This window comes from Copidosoma floridanum, unplaced genomic scaffold (genome assembly GCF_036245765.1).
Source record: "Copidosoma floridanum isolate Cflo_tuat_1 unplaced genomic scaffold, Cflo_Japanese_pri ptg000019l, whole genome shotgun sequence".
Taxonomy (NCBI): domain Eukaryota; kingdom Metazoa; phylum Arthropoda; class Insecta; order Hymenoptera; family Encyrtidae; genus Copidosoma; species Copidosoma floridanum.
Window position 1 is genome coordinate 7673265 of NW_028321896.1, and position 19932 is coordinate 7693196.

General features: G+C 34.2%; 1 protein-coding gene across 1 annotated transcript; it reads left to right on the forward strand.

Annotated features, from left to right (window-relative positions):
• The first annotated feature begins 1167 nt into the window (after positions 1-1167).
• Positions 1168-17357, forward strand: Nep3 (M13 family metallopeptidase neprilysin 3). Its single transcript, XM_014352873.3, has 13 exons — positions 1168-1343; positions 10154-10267; positions 10801-10957; positions 11975-12184; positions 12882-13162; positions 13631-13729; positions 13803-13973; positions 14063-14211; positions 14273-14495; positions 14791-15250; positions 15410-15556; positions 15647-15786; positions 16626-17357. Exons 1-13 carry the CDS (start codon positions 1332-1334, stop codon positions 16800-16802), a joined length of 2340 nt encoding a protein of 779 aa, XP_014208359.2. The 5' UTR covers positions 1168-1331; the 3' UTR covers positions 16803-17357.
• The last annotated feature ends 2575 nt before the right edge of the window (positions 17358-19932 follow it).

A 19932-nucleotide genomic window follows, 5' to 3' on the forward strand; every position in this document is an offset into this window, starting at 1 on the left:
TTAAATAGTTTTTAAAGCGTATTATCTTTTTTTCTGAAATTGTTAAAAAATATGCGATTTTTATTTTCAAAAATGTTTGTGTAAGCTAATACAATCAACTATTTCTAACGTTTTTGAAATTTTGAGTAATAATAATTCACATTTTTCTCATCAAAAACATTTAATGGTTAAGTTTCTTTTACTATGAACAATTTTGATTTTTAAAAAGGTTTGGCAAACGTTATTTCCTTACTAAATCATTGAAAAAAATTATTATTGTTATTTTCTATATTTTTTGCTGTTTATACCATCTTATATTAAAACTGAGCATTAGCCATCCTTATGAATTAATTATATAATTTTAAAAATTTTATAGAATCCAAGGGTTCCGATCTCTGATGGGATTCCGGGCCATAACCTCAAAAAAATTGATAATCTGTTTTGGATGAAAAAAAATGATTCGTCCTTTTGAAAAATTTTGTAATGATAAGGAAAGTATGAGAAATAATAATGAAAATAAATTAAACTTTTGTTTTTATTATAAAAATTATATAAAGTATTTTGTAGATAAATAACATTGGATCTTTGATAAATATTCCTCAGTGTAAGCTTTATTTATTACTATGAACAATTAAATCGTGATTTGGCAGTCCACTTATGAAATGAAAAACGATACTCCAGCAAATTGAGTTAGTTGCAAGGTAGAAAAAAAAAAAAAAATGTCTTTTTTCTCATCATTCAACAAATGAATTCAGCCCAATCGAGTGATCACATCCTTTGCTTGCAAGACTAAATTTCGCGGTGTGCAGTTAAGAGCTAAGATGGCCACACATATCCAACACACAGTACAACCCCTCGACTCCAACCTAGGGAGCATAACACGGCTGGAAAATCAATATACCCCCGAACGAGGGAAAGAGAAGTAGCCAACCGAAGGGGGGTTGGGGAGGGGAGGATATCTGTCATCTGGTGCGAGAGCGTATATGTCGTATACCCAAAAACCGCGCGCGCGTGCGTCTCCGAATGCACATCACGCACATATACGCACGCACGCCAGGGGAAACTCACAAAATATTTCCGCGGCTTGTGGCCGTGACAGTTCGCTGTCTCCTCGTATTGTCGTTTCCATTTTTCTCATTCTTTTGTTTTGTACACGTGTACGCGTTTTTGTTCACGGACTTTTTTTTTTTTTTTTTTTTTCCCCCGGGTACGGGATAGTGCAAAAAGTAGCCGGTACTCGATTACCCATGTTGGTGCGTATTTTGGCTCGCCTCCATTGGTACGTCGCATATACTTAAGTATTAGATCGCGAAAGCTCAAGACTGTAAAAGCTCTCGCTCAGCAGTTTCAACATGTCTGTGAAGGTGAGTTCCATATCGTTCTAACAATAAAAAAAGAAAATAAAATAATAATAATAAAAATAAAAAAAAAGTTAAGCAGAAGTGATAGCTGAGTGGAAAGAATTTTTTTGGTGAAGCCGAAAGATAGTGTGGATCGTGGTGGATACTTTTATTGACGTTCATTTGCGAGGAGACAGTAAGAGGCATTGCTCTATATTAATAATATGCGTAAAGCTATCAGCTAGTTATTCATCAATGTATAGACTTGTACGTGCAACCTTTAACAACCCTCTAAATAGACATTGACCTTATACCTATATCATATTTGTATTTACTACATAGAGGATATTTACTTACAAGTAGGGACATACAGAATTCTCAATGATTTCTTAATTTTATCTTTCATACTGTTTTTTTTTTTTTTTTTTTTTTTTTCATCTGCGTTGCCAGGATATTTTTAGTTTTTAGTTAACATAGCAAGTCTTATTTTTTTACACTTTTTTAAACCGTAGTTGCCTTGATATTTATAAAAATGTAATAAGTAAAATATTATAGTTAATAATCCAAAAGCTTTTTTTTCAAATAATTTATAGTTGTGAAAATTTTAATTAAATAATGACCAACTCTATGCAAGTAGAGTCAAGTTATACAGTTGGATGGTTTCTTTAAAGTCTTAAGTAATTCAGAAAATAGTTAAATAAATATTAAAATTCTATTTTTACGTGCAGCAAGCACCCATTAAAACTTGATCAGCCACTTGAAATCGTAAAAAGCTTACATTAAATCGATTTTTTTTTGGCTCATTGTTTTGTCGGGGTCACAAAAATAGTAAATCAGTATCTAGTACAGGTTAGAAAATGATTTTTTTGTTTAAGATATTAATTTACGGTGAGTGCACGCTGTTGTCAAAACGTAGCCTATCATATAATTTAACAGTTGTGTAGAGTACAAAAAAAAAAAAAATTATACCGCTATCTAATCTAATAAAAAGCATCCTAAAATAGTTTGATTCCTTAAAAACAAGAATTTCATTTTTGTATCATGTTATATAGTACATTTTATTGATTTTGCATTTTTATATTTTTACGTATGGCAAATAATAATATTTATTAGTAGAAAATTCAGTTGCTTTATATTTTTTGCATTTTACTTTATAGCACAGTGAATACTTTCAGTTAGATTAATTTTTAGCACAGAAAATTAAAAAATTTTTACTTTTCTCATTTAAACGGTAGTTAATGAGTCATGTGTAATAATTTTAATAAGATTTTTAAGACAACTCTTTATTTTATGATTGAGAAGTTATTTATTTTTAAAGTAACGATTTAAAAATTTTTCTGGTATTTTATTCCATTATTATCATTTCATCAATAAATGTTATACGAAATAAAACAAATACTTTTTCATTTTTTTTTAATTTACCTATAATGTTTTATTATACTTGTAATAATGTGCAAAAAAAACCTCTAAGTACTTTTCAACAATTTTATTGAATCATTTATACATTTAATTTGAAAAAAAGGACTTACAATTTATCACGGTTAATTATAAATGCATATAAATAATTTTAATAACTAATAACCTAATTCTGTGATAAACTGATGTACATGCATACATATATATATGTTAATATAATTAATAAATAAATATAAAGATGCATAAAAAAAAGAGATTTAACGTCACAACACGTAAGTGTTATAAAATATTTAGCAGACATTAAATAAAATAAATGAGTAGAAAAATAAATTACAAAAAACTAACACATAGATATAGCTTTAAAAGTAGGTATGATAAAAATATTAAAAAATAAATAGAATCAAAAAAGCTAAAACAGTTATAGAAACAGAGGCAACATGAAAGATAGTCGCAAATTTATAATTAGACGAATTAGATTGTTTAAATAGGTATAGAGATACGAGATCGGGACATAGAGATGATGAACTTTCGGTTAAAGAGGGTGGGTGACAAAACTAAGAGAAAAAAGATTAAAGACACTGACGACACTCAGATTTAATACAAGTACATCGAAGTTCAGCGAGAAATGCAGAGAGATATGGTTGTTATGGCACGAAGATAAGTATATGGAGACACAAAGTTCTAAAAAAAATATTTAAAAATTAAGGATGATAAATACACGAATATACGTATGGAGTCAAAAGTATAGAAAAAGTCATATCAAGAGTAGTTAACAAAAAAACTAGACACAATAAAAATCTAATCATTCAGAGACTTAGTTCTAAAAAGTCAGAGGATAATGACACGAAGAAAGGTAACTATAATCCACATAGATGTAAGAAAAGCAATAAAAAACGGGATGAAAAGCAAAGAGTTGGAATATAAATAAAAGACATTTAGAAAAGTGTTCATAGACTTAGAGAAAGAATAAAATAGAGGGATGGATGGATTTAGAGATAACGAGTTAGAGTCAAATGCAAAGTAAAAATCGCTAACATAAAGAGTTATATAAATAATATAAATCTGGTGACTGTACGGTAAAAAGAGTGACGATTGCGAAAATTCAGGGACTCAGATTAAAAAAGAAAAATCAACAAATATTGAAAACGAAATCATTCAAATAACGAAAGCTACCTGAATTAGCAGAATTAATAATAGCTCTCTCGAAGGATACCATAAGGAGCTCGGCAATGTTGAACAAAAGGCATTGTATTAATTACAGTTAGTGTTTATTGAAAATCCAATAATGCAATTTAATTTACTTTGCCTTGCAATTTTCCACGCAATTTTCATGTTATTAGTAACTTTGAAATATAAAAACTACTAGTGGGTACAACGTTTTCAATGGTTATTGCACGCTTCACCTTGCCCTTAGTCAGAGAGGCAAAGAAACGGCTAGTGCGTCACACACGAGCGAGCACTTGGAGTGGGCACTTTAGCTCCCATCTCCCAGAGGCACCGAAATAGAATTAATCCTTGCACACCGGAGCTTGTGTGCTTTTAGCGAAATTACACCCCGTGTTACGTTTACGTATGTACAAACAAGCAGGATGAGACTCTCCGAACACGTAGTCCATGGTAGGCGCGTTTGATCCACGTATACCTGCACGTGCGTGTATACGAGTGACATTGATGGTGGACGTCATAAAAACATAAGAAACTGAGCTCAAAGGTGGTAGAGCACCCACATATATGTAGGTATGGGTATCGATATATATACATATATATCGGTAACAAGTGCTCATTTCCTGTTCTCCATCTCTTTCTTTCGTCTCATACTCATGTGCACGTACAACCCGTATATACCAACGCACATACGCATGACATACGTGAGTAACACCGCATTCAAAAGCGCCCACCAGCAGCGTGATCGCTCGCGTAATTCGCGTACAATAGTGTCACACGTGTGCGTGCATACACACACGAATCGGCAACAACACGCTACGTGAGAAGCTGCTTCTGTTGCGCGAGGTGAGCTTTGTATGTTGAAAAGCGCGCAAAGAGCTTGTGTGTTGACGGAGAGTGCTTTGAATGCTCCTGCATAATTGGCCGTGTATGATAATCCGACAAAGCGCGTATTACCGACCACGCCATGGACGCGATTCACGAGGGACTGGCCTCTCTTTGGGGTGTGTGTATGGACAGTGGCGTCTACTTATTTTCAGTATTGAAAAACCAAGTTTTTTTTTTTTTTTTTTTTTCGTCCTTTACGCATTGCTCTCATTTATGAGTACATGAATAACACACTTTTTTTTTAATTTTTTTCAATTCGAAGCGATTTCTTCCGAGATAATGCTTTTCTCCTGAGATTTTCAGAGGTATGAATGTTCGTCGACTGGAGTGTCGTTAATGTCCTTGACATCGTCCAAAATTACATTTGTATCGTCAGGCAGGTGGAAAAGTTTATTTTTCGTCGGAGCGGCAAAATATACGGAGGGTTAATTAAAAGTTGTGTTTGTATTGCTAACAGCGAGTAACTTGTAGCCAACGAAAGATAACACCATGGCTTGGCCAAAAGGAGCGCTAATTTATGGTTCATCAGAACGAGCTTTTTATAGAGTGGATGTTTTGTTTTTGTTTTTTTATTTTTTTTTTATTGCCACGTAATTTACTGCCGAAAAACTTTCCGCAACTGATACCGCGATATCTCCATACGCACATGACGAATCGAGTGCGTCAGAGGCAATAGTAGCGCGTCGTCGGTCATATCTCTTTGCACGCACCACCAAAGTTAATTGGGATAAATTACTTTTCACGCCTTTTCCGATTCATTTGATTACACGTGATCAGCGCCAAGTAGAAGCAAATCGGAAAAAAGAGCCAATAATTCTCAGGAGAGCGCAACTTGGTCCGTGTTGAGTTTTCAATAGGGTGCGTCTACATTTTTCTTGATTACCGCCGATCTGACTTCCAATTTGTTCGGTGAGAGAAAAAAAAGAAGTGGCCTGACGGACGTCGGAGGTTGCGTATCACCGACAGCGGGGTGTGTTTGCTTTGGTTGTAATACATTTATTGCCTTTGCTCCCTGGAGAGAAGCACAAACGGTTCACTCTCCCTCAAGTGCGTAAATGATACATGTATACATTGGGTGTAATCATTGCATGGTATACGTGGGACTACTTGACAGACATTTTAATTACACGAATGATCTTGAGAAGAAGATATTAATTGTGTTTTTGTTGAACTAATCAAGTTTATCCATCAGCTGAAACTAGAAGGTCAACTTATGTGTACAATAGACCGCATGTGTATACTAAAGACGATCGTTATAGATTAACATCACCGTTAACATTCTTACCTACACGATTGAAAGATACAATTTCTTTGAATGGAATTAAAATGATCCATACATTTTTCACGAGCTCACTATTTATTTTATTTTTGTGCACATAACGTTCAATATTAAGTATCAGTCGTACATCCCATAAAATTTTTATCCATCATAGTACGTACTGAAAAAAAATTTTTTAGTAACAGAAAGTTCATGTTTTGAAGTGTGTATGTCAAATATATTAAAAGAAGATGAAGCTAAAACAATACTAATCAATGTATGTTTGGTTAATTTTTTTATACAATTTACCAGTTAGCTGGCACTGTGAAAATGATTGAAATGGAATTATCCACAGTTTTAAAATTTCCCATAATTTTTTGTTTTAATGTAGGTAATAGCTGTAGTTCGTATTTGTTAAGTAAACATGGTACGGTTTGATAAATTTTATGAAAAATTTCTGAATTAAAGGAAAAGACGGTCTATTATCTCTATTTTGAGCTTGAGGAGGTTCGAGTTTACAGTATCGTTTAAAAAGCAAAAGCAACCTCATTTTTATTGATGATTCTTTTGATATTCCCTAATCAAACAAATTGTACAATTTTTCTTTCTGTTGTTCATCAAATTGCGATTTTATAGTTTGAAATAATAATCCTTTATTTGTATGAAAAAAACTCGAGATAATATACCTCACACCCTTAAAACTGAGAATCACGCCGGAGTTTATTCTCATACCAAAGCGTCTCCAATGAAGCGGTAAAGACTCATTTTCCCAAATTGACAGCTGCAGCGCTCACAAGGCTTTTTCATTAGATAAGCCCACGAAATCATTTTGCCCCACTCACCGCAGTTTAGATACAAGAGCGAGATGACGACGGCGGAGCGTATAGAACAGAGAGCGAAAATGCAGACGCGCGTCATGTGTTCCCCGACACAAACTCTCTGTCACCGCCTCCTTCTCTTCCTCGGATTTTCCGCGATATCTACGCACGAGCCGCAGTCTCTGCCTTCGAGTCTGCCCCTATACGTGTCCGGGATATGTTTCTCTAAGTTTATTGCGTCTATGCGGGGGGGAGCCTACTTTTCGGCCAGTGCTCTCTCACCAGTGCAGCTTCATCTATTTTCTCGAGTTTTTCCACCTTGCGGATATTGGTCAGTGCACTGATCATGACAACAAACAGTGTATAATATCCGTGGGCCAACGAGCGACGTACGTAGTGGTCTGGTTTTCTAGGGATAAAATATATAGGGTCCACTGACAAGAGACTTGGCCTATAGGTGAGCAGAGTCTTTCGTTAAATTCAGGGTTTCTCTTTTTCGTTTATGCTCAACGAGCAAAAAACATTTCAATTTGAATTTTAAACTGGGTACAATGGAGCTGCTTTGCCGTTCAGATTTTTTTTTTTTTTTTTTTTTTTTTTTGAAGACATTTTAGTTGCAGAGTATGTATGTATGTTTTTTTTTTTTTTTTTAAATACATGATGCTTTTTGGTCTCATCCGTTATGACGTAAAAAAGTAAAATTATTCCATTTCCTTTGATGCATCTGAGAACTGTCGTACCAACAGTTGCCTCGAAAGCTGCTGTTTAAAGTTGACAATAAACTTTTGCTAAGCTTAATAAAAGGCATTGTTAGCATACATATTTATAAGGGTGTCTTAGTTTGCCATTGAGTTTTTCATCATACCAGGGAGTGAAATAATCTAGCGTAAAAATAAGTTAAATCAGTTCATTGACAACAAAATGTAAACAAACAACCAAACAATGGGGGATAAAAATGTAACATGTGTGTGGGGCCATTTGAACTGACACTCTGAATCTCAAAAATTATCTTCCATTGAAAAAGTAGTGTCTGAACTGTGAGCTGGTCAAAGCGTGAATAACGAAAAGACTAATGATTTATACAAGATTTTCCAGAGGTGTAATATTTACAAAAAAAATTTTACTTGCCAAATTGACAAATATACTTTTGCCGATTACCAGCATAAAAAAGTTGATAAACGTATAGTGTTTTCGTCAGCGATAGATTAAGTTAACATAAGGAAAGAGAGGATAAAAGAAACAAAAAAGGAAAAAAAAAAACGTTACTTCATCTTCACGAGACTCTGAATGAGGTAGAGCGTAAATCCATCAAACGGAGCTTATCGTGCTTTTTTTCTACATACACACATGTATGCGTATACCTCTTGATCGCATGACGAATTCGTAAAGTCTTTCTTTCACTACAAGAAGAAGAAAAAAAAAAAAAAAAAAAAAAATTGAATAACAAAAAGTACATTCTTCGCGTGCGTACTATAAGCTGTTACGTATGAAAAGGCAGTCGACTTGATAAAAGCTTCTCCGCGGCTTTTGTTGCCACATGCGTATGGGCTTGAAAAGATAAACAAGAGAAAGGAAAGAAAGAAAGAAAGAGGGAGAGGAGGTCGAAAATCGATGATATTTTTAGGCTCGACTGAAAATAAGCGTGTCAGTACGAGCACCCGCGTCTGTCGGAGCGAGTGATACCGAGGAACCTGGGGAGTGCGGATTTCGCCGGTACACACTTAAACGTGATTCGCGGCTGCATCGCAAATCGTACTGAAGGTCGGTGATCGAGGAAAATATTTTGGAAATATCGTTAGAATTGCTAAAGATCTGGGTGCCAGTGGTTTATTTTAATCCGATGTATCGAACGCGTGCGCGCACTTTGATCTCATGAAATGATGTTTTTGCTGTCGTTGATTTTATTAGATAGCCGATATTAAGGTACATTCATTTTTTACTAATAATTTTTTTGCTTTTGACTAGAAATAATTTTTATTATGAATTTTATTGATAATAATGACATTAATATTATATATATATATATCATATTTCCCATTACTAAAAAGTATACCTAAAAGGAAATTTGGATTTTGTTAATCATTATCAATAAGTAGATAAATTATTATTATGATTGGTGGTTCATTTAATTTTGATCATAACTAAACGATTTTTATAGCCAGACGAACTAGAAATTTTTATATAATTGATCTATACGAATTGGTTTTTATAATAATAATAGTTAACTAGTATTGAATAAAATATCAATTTTTTTGATACATAATAAAAATTACCCTAAATATACATAGCAGGAAATAATTTATTTTCAGAGAATTAGCTCTAAGAGGAAAAGAGTATAAGTTTGCATTGTTAACATGATATAAACAGTAATTAATATTGTCCTGTAGATTTAAAGTTGAACAACGTACGTTATAAATTATGTATACGTATTATCTGAGTATGATAATATTGTCAAAAATAAAAACCTTCTGAGAAATTTTTTCTCGTGACTTTATTGTTAAAATGAATTACTAAAAGATACAATTTTAAACTGTAAATCTTCAACTGTTAATATTAATTAAATCTTAAGCTACTAACAAAGAAGGTATGTAAAGCAATTCACTTGATTCTCACCTTTGAATATCATGCGAATTATCCGGCAATGTTGAATATATGCATAAGATAATTTTAACCACCTTGATAAAAGCACGGCAGTTTCAACGGTAAACTTGCTCCGATCAAATATGTACCTTAGATACGTTGAAACGCTCTTTTGTTATTCAACATTGTCTTCTAAAATGCCAATTGTGTAGTTGAAGGTCGATTTAGAAATAAAATATGTTTACTTTATTTTTAATAACAAATGTTATTATTTATAAGGTAAAAGAGTGTATTGAACTGAAAAGATTTATATATAATAAAATAAAAATTTATCAATAGAATATGAAAATATTTATCCTTTGTTTCATATTAAAGTCTTACACATAAAATGCTAGATTTTCATTTAAAAGCAAAAATAGTATTTCTTAGCATATAAAAAATATTAATATACATTGAATAGATTTATATCACAAACTCATTGGATGATACCTTAGTGAATGAGCCCACCAATACAAATACAAAAAATCAATCTAATATAAAATATGAAAAATTAAATCCTGTAATCGTTGTAGCTGATTTGTAAATTATTTATGTAGTTGGCAACGTAGTCAAATGATCAAACATCCTAGCACACATATAAACAATTTTTTAGGTCGATTGGATAATTTTTCCACAGTCTGAGTGATAATTTTCCATTTTACTGTTTGAAGATGATGAGGTACAAGCAAGCCGATTTTGAGGATGACAACACCAGCAGCATCGGCTCGGTCGTATTGAATAGCGATCAGACCAGCACATCTGCCACTCACATACGCTATCACACGGTTGGTTGAGCTACTTCGTTCTCTCTCGTTCACACATGTGCGCATAAATGCATGTGAATGCAAGCATATATTTATAAGCACGTGCACATCTGTTTTCATCGAACGATGCCGTCTCTCGCTAAAGCTCGCGCGTATAAAGCATTTCTCCGCATCGTTTATTTGATGCAAGCAATTTGTTGGTTTTTCACATACACACGATCTAAAATTAAATTAAATACTTATCAATACATATGTAAGCCATAACTTACGAATTTAATCATTTAGCATAACTTGAACTATTAAATTATAGTAGTTTTCTTACTCGATGGTCCATGCGCCACCAGCAAATTAAGGCTAAAATTAAAAACTATTTTTTTTTTCAAACAATTATTTTTATGCTACTACTTATTTTTTAATTACATTGAACTGGTATGCTTTCTTACCCTTAGTTTGTAAATCCACCGTTGATGTAAAGGTCGTGCAAATGTAATTAATATAATACATATAATATATACGTGTAATTACATATAATACAGACGAGGGTTTTATTACAGGGAACCTCACTATGTCGGCAGGGGACGGTTCTCGAGAGACTATTGCTGTCAGTATCTCTGTTTTTCTTGTTTATAATTGTTCTGCTCTTGTTGGTGCTTGTTCACAAACACTCGGACCAGATTCGGAACCTTCATCACGGAATGCTGTACAGCGAAGGTATGTGAAAGAAAACTTTTTTGAAATGCTACCTCTCGTATGTACTGAATTGTATGTTTTGGTGTATTTTTTTTCTATTGTACATTGGCGTACGATGATGGGAGATAGAAAAAAATAGTTTTCGCCACAGAAACGCAATAGGGGCTGTTTGTGGCAGGGTAACTTCTGTCGAATGGCACTTGTGAAGCGAACACTATTTTTTCTACAGTGTTGGGCGCAGTAAATGGCCAAATGTCACGAAAAACGCCCTAATGTAGGAAAAATACGTTTAATGTGAGAAAATGTCACATAATAGGACGAGTTTGTCTGGCATCGAATTATCACTCAATTTCGATTTCAAATTCATTTCTAGTTGTGTGATCCAAAGCTGTCAAAGTACATCAATACAATTAGGCTACTTTTAGGCATTAAATCAATATTTATGCGTCTTCGTGTCATTGTCTCTGACTTTACAATCATATTCATGGAAGAATTCATGTATTACCGAATCAATTTTATTTTTAATGACCATAAAGTTTTGCATTTCTATAGACCTCTTTGTCCTGATCTTCACACGTTATTCGTTCCATGATATTTGCGAAATTATTTATCATTAGTATCTCTGAATCTCAATTTTTTAATGGATTGATCAAATCATGTTTCCTCATAAAAAATTATGCATTAAAATTCTTATGCTGACATGTATGTATGTTTGAAAAAAGTCTCTTCAAATGTTCATGAAAAAAAAAAAAAATTTTGCAAGAGTAAAAAAGCTCTCAAGAGTAACACATGGTACTAGATTCTGAAACTAGTCGTTTTTCCATCAGCTCGTGAAAAAAAAACCTTCACAGTACGTACGTTAAAGAAAAAAAAAAAGAGAAAGAGAGAGAGAAAGAAAAAAAACGAGCAGGCTGAACTCGTGAATTTATTAAACCTAGAATGGTGCGCATGAAAAAAGCTTCCACTGACGCTCCATGGCCATAATCACGCATTTTTATTTGTACACACTTTATTCTGGGTTTATTTTTTTTTTTTCAGAAAACTCGCACTGCATAACGGAGCACTGTGTGACAGTGGCGGCCTCGATAATAAACAGCATAGACCCCTCGGTCTCACCTTGCGACGACTTCTATCAGTATGCCTGTGGCGGCTGGATTAAGAAAAATCCTATACCAGACGGTAAAAGCATGTGGGGTACTTTTGGCAAGCTCGAGCAGGACAATCAGCTGGTCATAAAAAATGTGCTGGGTTAGCTTTTTACTCTTATCTCTTTCAATCGATTTCTTGCACTCGTACAACCATATAGTTTCTTTCTTTTTTTCATTATTGTATTATGGTTCTTTTTTTTCTTTACAAAAGTATGTATAATTAAATTCTACTGAAGTCAACAATACTGGTTTTAAGACTTTGCAAGTTACTATTTTTTTTACACATGTTTTGGTCACATTGTAAAATTAAATTCATGAATAATTTAGCATGTAACGCGTAGCGTGACACCTTATTTTTCAAATCATTCATAAATTAAGTACACTCTGAACACTCGAATCTTTTTGAAAAATCCGATGCATGATTTACGATCAAAGTGTCAAGTTTCAAAAAATCGCTTAATTCACTCGGAATTTTCAAACCCGTTTCCAAACGCCAGCAAACTGGTTTTCGAAAATTACACGTCCTTTTTTACCTTTCTCGAAATTAAACCCAGTCGTTTTTCCACTCCACCCGTATCAACACACCCATAGAATTACCCCCAGACGTTTTGTTTCTGTAAGTTAATTATAGCCGATTTTCAAGTATAGGTATCATCCCACCAATTTGGTTAAAAAAAAAAAAAAAAAAAAAAAAAAAAAAAATCCCATGAAACTTCGATCAACCCGCTGTGAAATAATTGCTTGGGAATTGCGCACAGCCGAGTTTCTCATTTTTCTCGTTCGACGTACGGTTGCAGAAAGATCCTTCGCGGACATGAAGTCAAAGAGCGAGAAAAAGGCCAAGTTGTTTTACTTGTCGTGCATGGACGCGAACGAGACGATAGAGTCACTGGGCGCCAAACCAATGCTCGATCTGCTGGACAGTATCGGCGGTTGGAGCGTAAGTGGGAAATTCGATTTGAAAACTTGGTCGCTCCAGGAGAGCATGCACGTGCTGCAAAACGTGTACAACATGGGTGGCTTGTTTTCTTGGGCGGTCAACGAGGACGATCGCAACAGTAGCACTCACATTATTCAGGTACAGTTTTTTTCCTGTCACTGTTGTTTTTTTGTGGCACAAATTGTTAAAAAAAAAAAAAAAAAAATTTTTCATTATCTATAAAAAGATACGCTCATAAAAAGAAAATTTAGCTGCTCACGTATGGAAGCATTAGCGATATTCTTAGTCTCAAAGTTTCCGTAACAAAAATGTCATTTAGCATCAACGTGAGTATGACAGTAGTGTAATAAAAAATAAAAAAATTGATGATAAGTTGAAAAATTTCCAAGAGTCAATGACATGTTTCCAACTGACACTGTCAATGACTTGTATCTAACGACCAAACTTACTTAGTGCCATGTACACACATTGAGTTAAGAGGTCCTTGTCGGGCTACCTTCACACTCGCTTTTTTAACGTTTCATCATCATCGACACTGACATTTCAATTTGATTTAAATCAATTTAACCAATATCTCTATAATATAAAAATAATAAACCTTTACAGATTGATCAGGGTGGTTTGACGTTACCAACAACCGACAGTTACTTGAACAAAACGGAGCACGGCAAAGTTTTGGCAGCTTACTTGGACTACATGACACAGGTGAGGTACATTGCTCGTATCGATCGAAAGACGGTACAGTTAATTACCGATGTGACATTGGGCATTTTTAAAGATCGGAGTCTTACTCGGTGGCCAAGAGAACGCAACGAAGAAACAAATGCAAGACATCATCGATTTCGAAACGAGGATCGCTGAAATCACGATACCTCAAGAAGAAAGGAGGGACGAGGAAAAGTTGTACAACCTCATGACGATCGACGAACTGCAAGCTAAGGCCCCGTTCGTGAGTATATTCGTGTCTGTTCGATCGAACCGATTCGGTGATCTTCTTCGATCGTATAAAAAGTATAACAGTTGGGTATTTCTATGCAGATGTCCTGGCTCGATTACTTCCAAAATGCGACTCGATTGGTGAACAAGCGCATCAGCGGCAAGTTGAAAATCGTCAACTACGCACCCGAGTACTTCAGGAAGTTGACGAATCTGGTCCAGAACTACCAAAAAACGGACGAAGGAAAATTGTACGGCTCGTAGAAATGGCACTGGATAACGTACCTCTTTCTAATCGTATGCATTTCTCAGGACGCTCAACAATTACCTGGTGTGGCAGACCGTCCGAACGCTCACCTCTTGCTTGTCGAAGCCGTTCAGGGACGCGTACAAAGTTTTGCGCAAGGCGCTGATCGGCTCCGAGGGCAGGGAGGAACAGTGGAGATACTGCGTGACCGATGCCAACAACGCCATGGGCTTCGCCATCGGGGCCATGTTCGTCAGGGAAGTTTTTCACGGCAAGAGCAAGCCGATGGTAAGACACGATACGTAGCGAGGATTCTGGTGCGTGCCAGTTTTTCAAAAATTTCAATCCTGCAACTGTGTGGAAAATTTGCTATGTCCCACACTCTGTACGAGTATTAATAGAATCCTGTACATCATTTTTATCAAATTTATGCGTACTTTTCATTTGCTCATGCTATTTATGAAATCTCGATAAGAAGCGACCGTGGCACAAAGTTATTGCTCGTACGAAAAAACGTGTTTTCCGCTCTCGTATAAGAGTGTCGCTTTGAGGAGTAACAAAAAAATGATGTTTGTCAAAACAGGCCGAGGAAATGATAAACGAAATAAGGACGGCTTTCACGAAGAATCTGAAAAACCTGGACTGGATGGACGGGGAGACGCGAAAATCCGCGGAGGAGAAGGCCAACGCCATCACCGACATGATCGGATTTCCGAATTTCATCCTTAACCCCGGCGAGCTCGACGAGCGCTACGACGACCTGGAAATCAAGCAGGACGAGTATTTCTTCAACAACATTCGCGTGAACAAGTACAATCTGGTGAAGAATCTCGAAAAGCTCAATCAGCCGGTTAACAAGACCACTTGGATAATGACGCCACCCACGGTCAATGCCTACTACACCCCGACGAAGAACCAAATTGTCTTCCCCGCTGGGATACTCCAGGGCCCGTTTTACGACATGAAGAACCCGAGCAGCTTAAATTTTGGGGGCATGGGGGTCGTCATGGGGCACGAGCTGACGCACGCTTTCGACGATCAGGGTAGGTTCTACGATTTCTTATACATCACCCCCCACACGATTGCTTCGCGCAACATTTCAATGATACAAACAATTTTTTAAATTATTTTAATGTCTTGTGAACGAAATGTTGGGTTTAAATAATTGTCGGCTTGTACGGAATGAATGTATTCTGCCAAAGGTCGAGAATACGACTTGCACGGAAATCTGCACCAGTGGTGGAACAACGCGACGATAGGCCGCTTCAAGAACCGAACCGAGTGCTTCGTCAATCAGTACGGAAATTTCGAGATTGAGGGCCGGCACGTGAACGGCCGCCAAACGCTGGGTAATTCACCGTTAAAGCGCTCTCTCTCTGACGGGTTATTTTCGCGTGGAGTTTTAAATTCACGTGGGCCTTTTTTTTCCCTTTCGCCAGGAGAGAATATCGCCGACAACGGGGGTCTGAAAGCCGCATACCACGCGTACTTGACGACGCACAAAAGCTACGAGGATACACTAGCGTTGCCTGGACTCAATTTGACGCATCGACAGTTGTTTTTTGTTAACTTTGCTCAGGTGAGGATTCAAGTATTATATGGAATTATTCTTTCTCGGTTTAGTATTTGAATAACAATTTTTTTTTTTTTTTTTTGAACGATATGACACTCTACAAAATTGTTTGGAAATTAGTTTCAGTGGTAATTGTGAAAACTCATACTTCTAAAAGTAATAAATTAAGATTTCGGTATGAGGTAGTTCTGCAAACTTACTAATGTTGCAGATTTTTTCCAATTTTAATTGAAACTAGTAATAAGAACCTTAAAAACTGCATAAAAATTCACAGTGATGTTATTGAGTGTCAAAAAAGAGATTTTTTTTTTTTTTAAAGGACTACTTCTAAATTGTCTAGTAGTATAAATCATTTCAGACTTCAACAAAATTTTTCATGATTTCGTAACGATTTCACAACAATTTTATTGGCTATTTTGTGAAAAATTATTTATTTTCAATTACATTAATTTCTTAAGTGTACAGAGTTTTCAAGATTTCATGACAATTTCAGATTATTTGACATGACCATAATATTAAACCTCTTTTTAATAAATGCACAATTTTTTCAATACAGTTATACGTAGTTCCGGTTCAGGACACATTTTTTAGCATAAAAAAATAAAATTAACTTGATCTGTCTAAAAATAATTTTCAAAACACTAACTTATATACTGTGTGCTTACAATTAAATTCCAGTATGATTTTATGAGGTTCGTGGTACTATTTTACAATATAGCAATTTATGTCGATTGGTAGACGATTTCGATGGATTTCACATTGATTTGACAAGAGCGGGCCCAAATCAATTAATCAATGCAATAGCTCCTATAAGAGGCCTCACAAAATTTGTTTAATATCGGCAGGTGTGGTGCTCAGCCGTGACGTCAGAAGCAATTGGCCTCCAGATCGAGAAGGACTCGCATTGTCCGGCGAAATTCCGGGTCATCGGGCCTCTGTCGAATCTAGATGACTTCTCCGCCGAGTTCAACTGTCCAAGGGGCTCGAAAATGAATCCGGTGCACAAGTGCGAGGTATGGTAAAACGTACGGCGGCAGGAACAAGGGGTTCTCCGAAAGTCGAGGCACCGCTTGAGATATGGGCTATAACGTGGGAGGCGAGTAAGAGAGCAGTTGCTCGCTGCTACAATAATAACGATACACCTCGGGGCTGAGTTTTTTTTATCAAGCATCGATTGTTGACCTCCGATGCGAAGCCCTTGTTGTTTGGGAAATGGATGAAAAAGGTACGATAAAGCGTGTACCCATGAGATCGAATTTATCGTGCTCAGATGAGAACAAAGATGTTGGAAACGCTTTCGTGTGAGGATTGTATGGGCACGGTATGACGAGATGCTGAGTTTGAACGTAAGGAAAACAATAGTATTGCATAGGCTCTGATTTATCGAGACGAGGCCGTTTTAAAATTTTTTAGACCATAATTTTTTGCACACGGTACGAATTACAAATAATTATGAAAGAAAACTGCCTTATATTTTCGACAAACTTCGCGTCGCCGACTTCACTTCTGTACTTTTCCATTTTTATATACACCCTCTTACATTTTTCATTTTGGACAGAAAATATGAGTTATAGAGGTGAGGAGAGAGAGGGAGAGAAAGATGGGGCGAATTTATTTATACCGTAATCGTCTCGCCAAAACAGAGCAAAATATAGTCAAAGTGCTGTCAAGTCATTTCTGCAGGCAGGATAGGATTAAGCTTACATAATTTATTTTTAGCAAAATTGATGTAAAGACCAATGTGAAAGATGTTGATATCTTAGAATTATACAAAGAGTAAAAATAGTTTACCGTTTAACTAGTATACTTTATTAACTTGCGTGTGCTGATAAATGTTTTTAGAGTATAAATAATATTTTTGAATAAATGTATTTTTAATATTTTGCCAAAATTTGTCGAAAAATATTAAATGTTTATTAAGTTGTGGATCTGAACGCAAGTACACTGTGATAGTTTTACCAATATCGGGTATAAAGAAACTGCGGATGAAATGTAACTTACAATTGTTTAATCAACTTTTTTTGCCATCGGTTTCTCTTAAGTATCCAAATGTGTATATTCAAAATAATAAGAAAAAACTTATTTTTTTAAATATAAAGATTTTTGATAATAGCTTATGGTATATTTATCTATAGGAGTACATGATTATTGTAACATCTCAGTAAAATTGTGTAAGGTTTGTTTTTCATACTTAAAAAGTATACTATTTTCAACATTTTCGAGAAAAATATCTATTCCAGATTTTTCTCACTAAAAATACGATTTTTGTATTCCTTTGGATGTAAAAAAATCTTACAAGGAAATTAACCTAAAAATTAGAAGGAATAGTAATTTTCATACCTGGTGGCGCATATCACTGGAGCGAGCACTAGGCCCAAGGGAACTGCAAAGCAGGACTCCTTGTGTTTGCCCTGATTGGATGAGCACCAGGTGCGAACCCTATTTTTCCTACCGAGGGCGCACTCAACGTCTAAATGTTAAAAAAAAACGCCCAAAGCAGGAAAACAATTTTTTTTCTCAGGTTTCCTGTTTTACTAAATTTTTCTCTCCTTAATGTTTGTTAAATTTGGTATTTTTTATTTACAAATCATTTATAAATGATTCTTTTTAATACTTTAACCAAGAAAAAAAACTAATCATGTTTTGTAATGCAGTATTTTTTGTCAGAGAAAATAGAAAAAGTTTTTGATTAATTGATAGTAACACAGAATTTTCTCTGAAGCTGATTTTATACAAAGCATGAACATAAAAAAATATTGTGAGAGCAGTTCATAATAACATTCAACATTTAATACGAATTTTTGAAAATAGTTAATTATTAAGGAGACAAATAAAATAGGAAAAAATAATAAATACATTATAAAGAAAAGTAATATAACAAATAGAATAAAATAAAACTGTTTTATGAATGTTATATGATTTGAGTAGAAGATAAAGATGACCACTTAAAAAATCTATGATTTATATTAAGTTACATATTTGAAAATGTGATTGGCTTGAAATTATTATTTTTTTAAAGCACTAAATTTTTTTTAGGTGCTCTTATACAATCACATTTTTATCATATTATTAACGTTTGAAGTATGAACTAATAAGATAACCGAGATCTTCTTGTATATTATTCTTTATGTAATTTTTAAATCAAATTCTAAATCAATTTTAGTTTTTTTAATTAGTTCCTAACGTAATTCATACCAAATTATCTACTTGTAAAATTTGTTTTAAAAATTGTTTATTATTATTTTTAGTTTTTTGTAGGTTGACAGCATAAGAAAATATTTGCCATAATGAATAAAAAATCAAAAAATAAACTTCCTAATTTTTTATTCATAGAAAAAAATGATATAAACACTACTTTCAACCATATTATTTAAAATAATTACAAAAAGTATTGTTATATTATGATGTATTTATTTATTTATTTATTTGCTATGTACGTAGACTTCAAAATAAAAATTTCTATTTACAAACTTACGTTGTATGGATATATTTTAAATAAAAAAAATGTTTAATCAAACAATAGTATATAAAATTATGAAATATTATATTACAACTTCTTATTTATTCAGTAGTATTGGTTATTATCTGTATTTATAAAAAACTTTTTTAAAGTATAGAGTCCTTATGCTCTGTAAATAATTATGTTCATACTTCGGTGAACGTTAATTATGAAATTAAAAAAATATTGTTAATGTCCAAACAAGACTTAAAATCGACTATAAACGTTATTCATTATTCATACTTTGTTGGATTTAACTACTTGTCTTAACTGTTGTGTCGTGTACAATTGACATTATTACTTCAACATTGAAATAAATAATTAACGCGACAATAGAACTGAATGGATTTTTAAAATTAATTTTAATATTATGATAAAAAAATTTTAATAATAAGAAAGTGTTCCAGAATATTCCTAGTCAAGAATATCAAGAAGAATATATTATTGGATACTGGTTTGCGTACTTTGGGCCCTTGATAGGTTTCTACGTGATGCAATTTGAAATATGTGATTTTAATGATATGTTTTGGTTACAACAGATATAATTTTTTATCTAGTTGTATCATATGTGTCCTTTGATATAGTGCTACAAGTACGTTCTTAATATTAAGAGATTACACAGTAAACAACAATATATCGTGAACTATTTGTCT

Bases quoted from the DNA above. Each gene is read 5' to 3' on its own strand.
- Nep3 (XM_014352873.3), top strand. The intron at 12,185-12,881 runs GTTAGCTTTTTA...GTACGGTTGCAG, and splicing joins GGTCATAAAAAATGTGCTGG to AAAGATCCTTCGCGGACATG. The intron at 15,251-15,409 runs GTAGGTTCTACG...ATTCTGCCAAAG, and splicing joins GCACGCTTTCGACGATCAGG to GTCGAGAATACGACTTGCAC.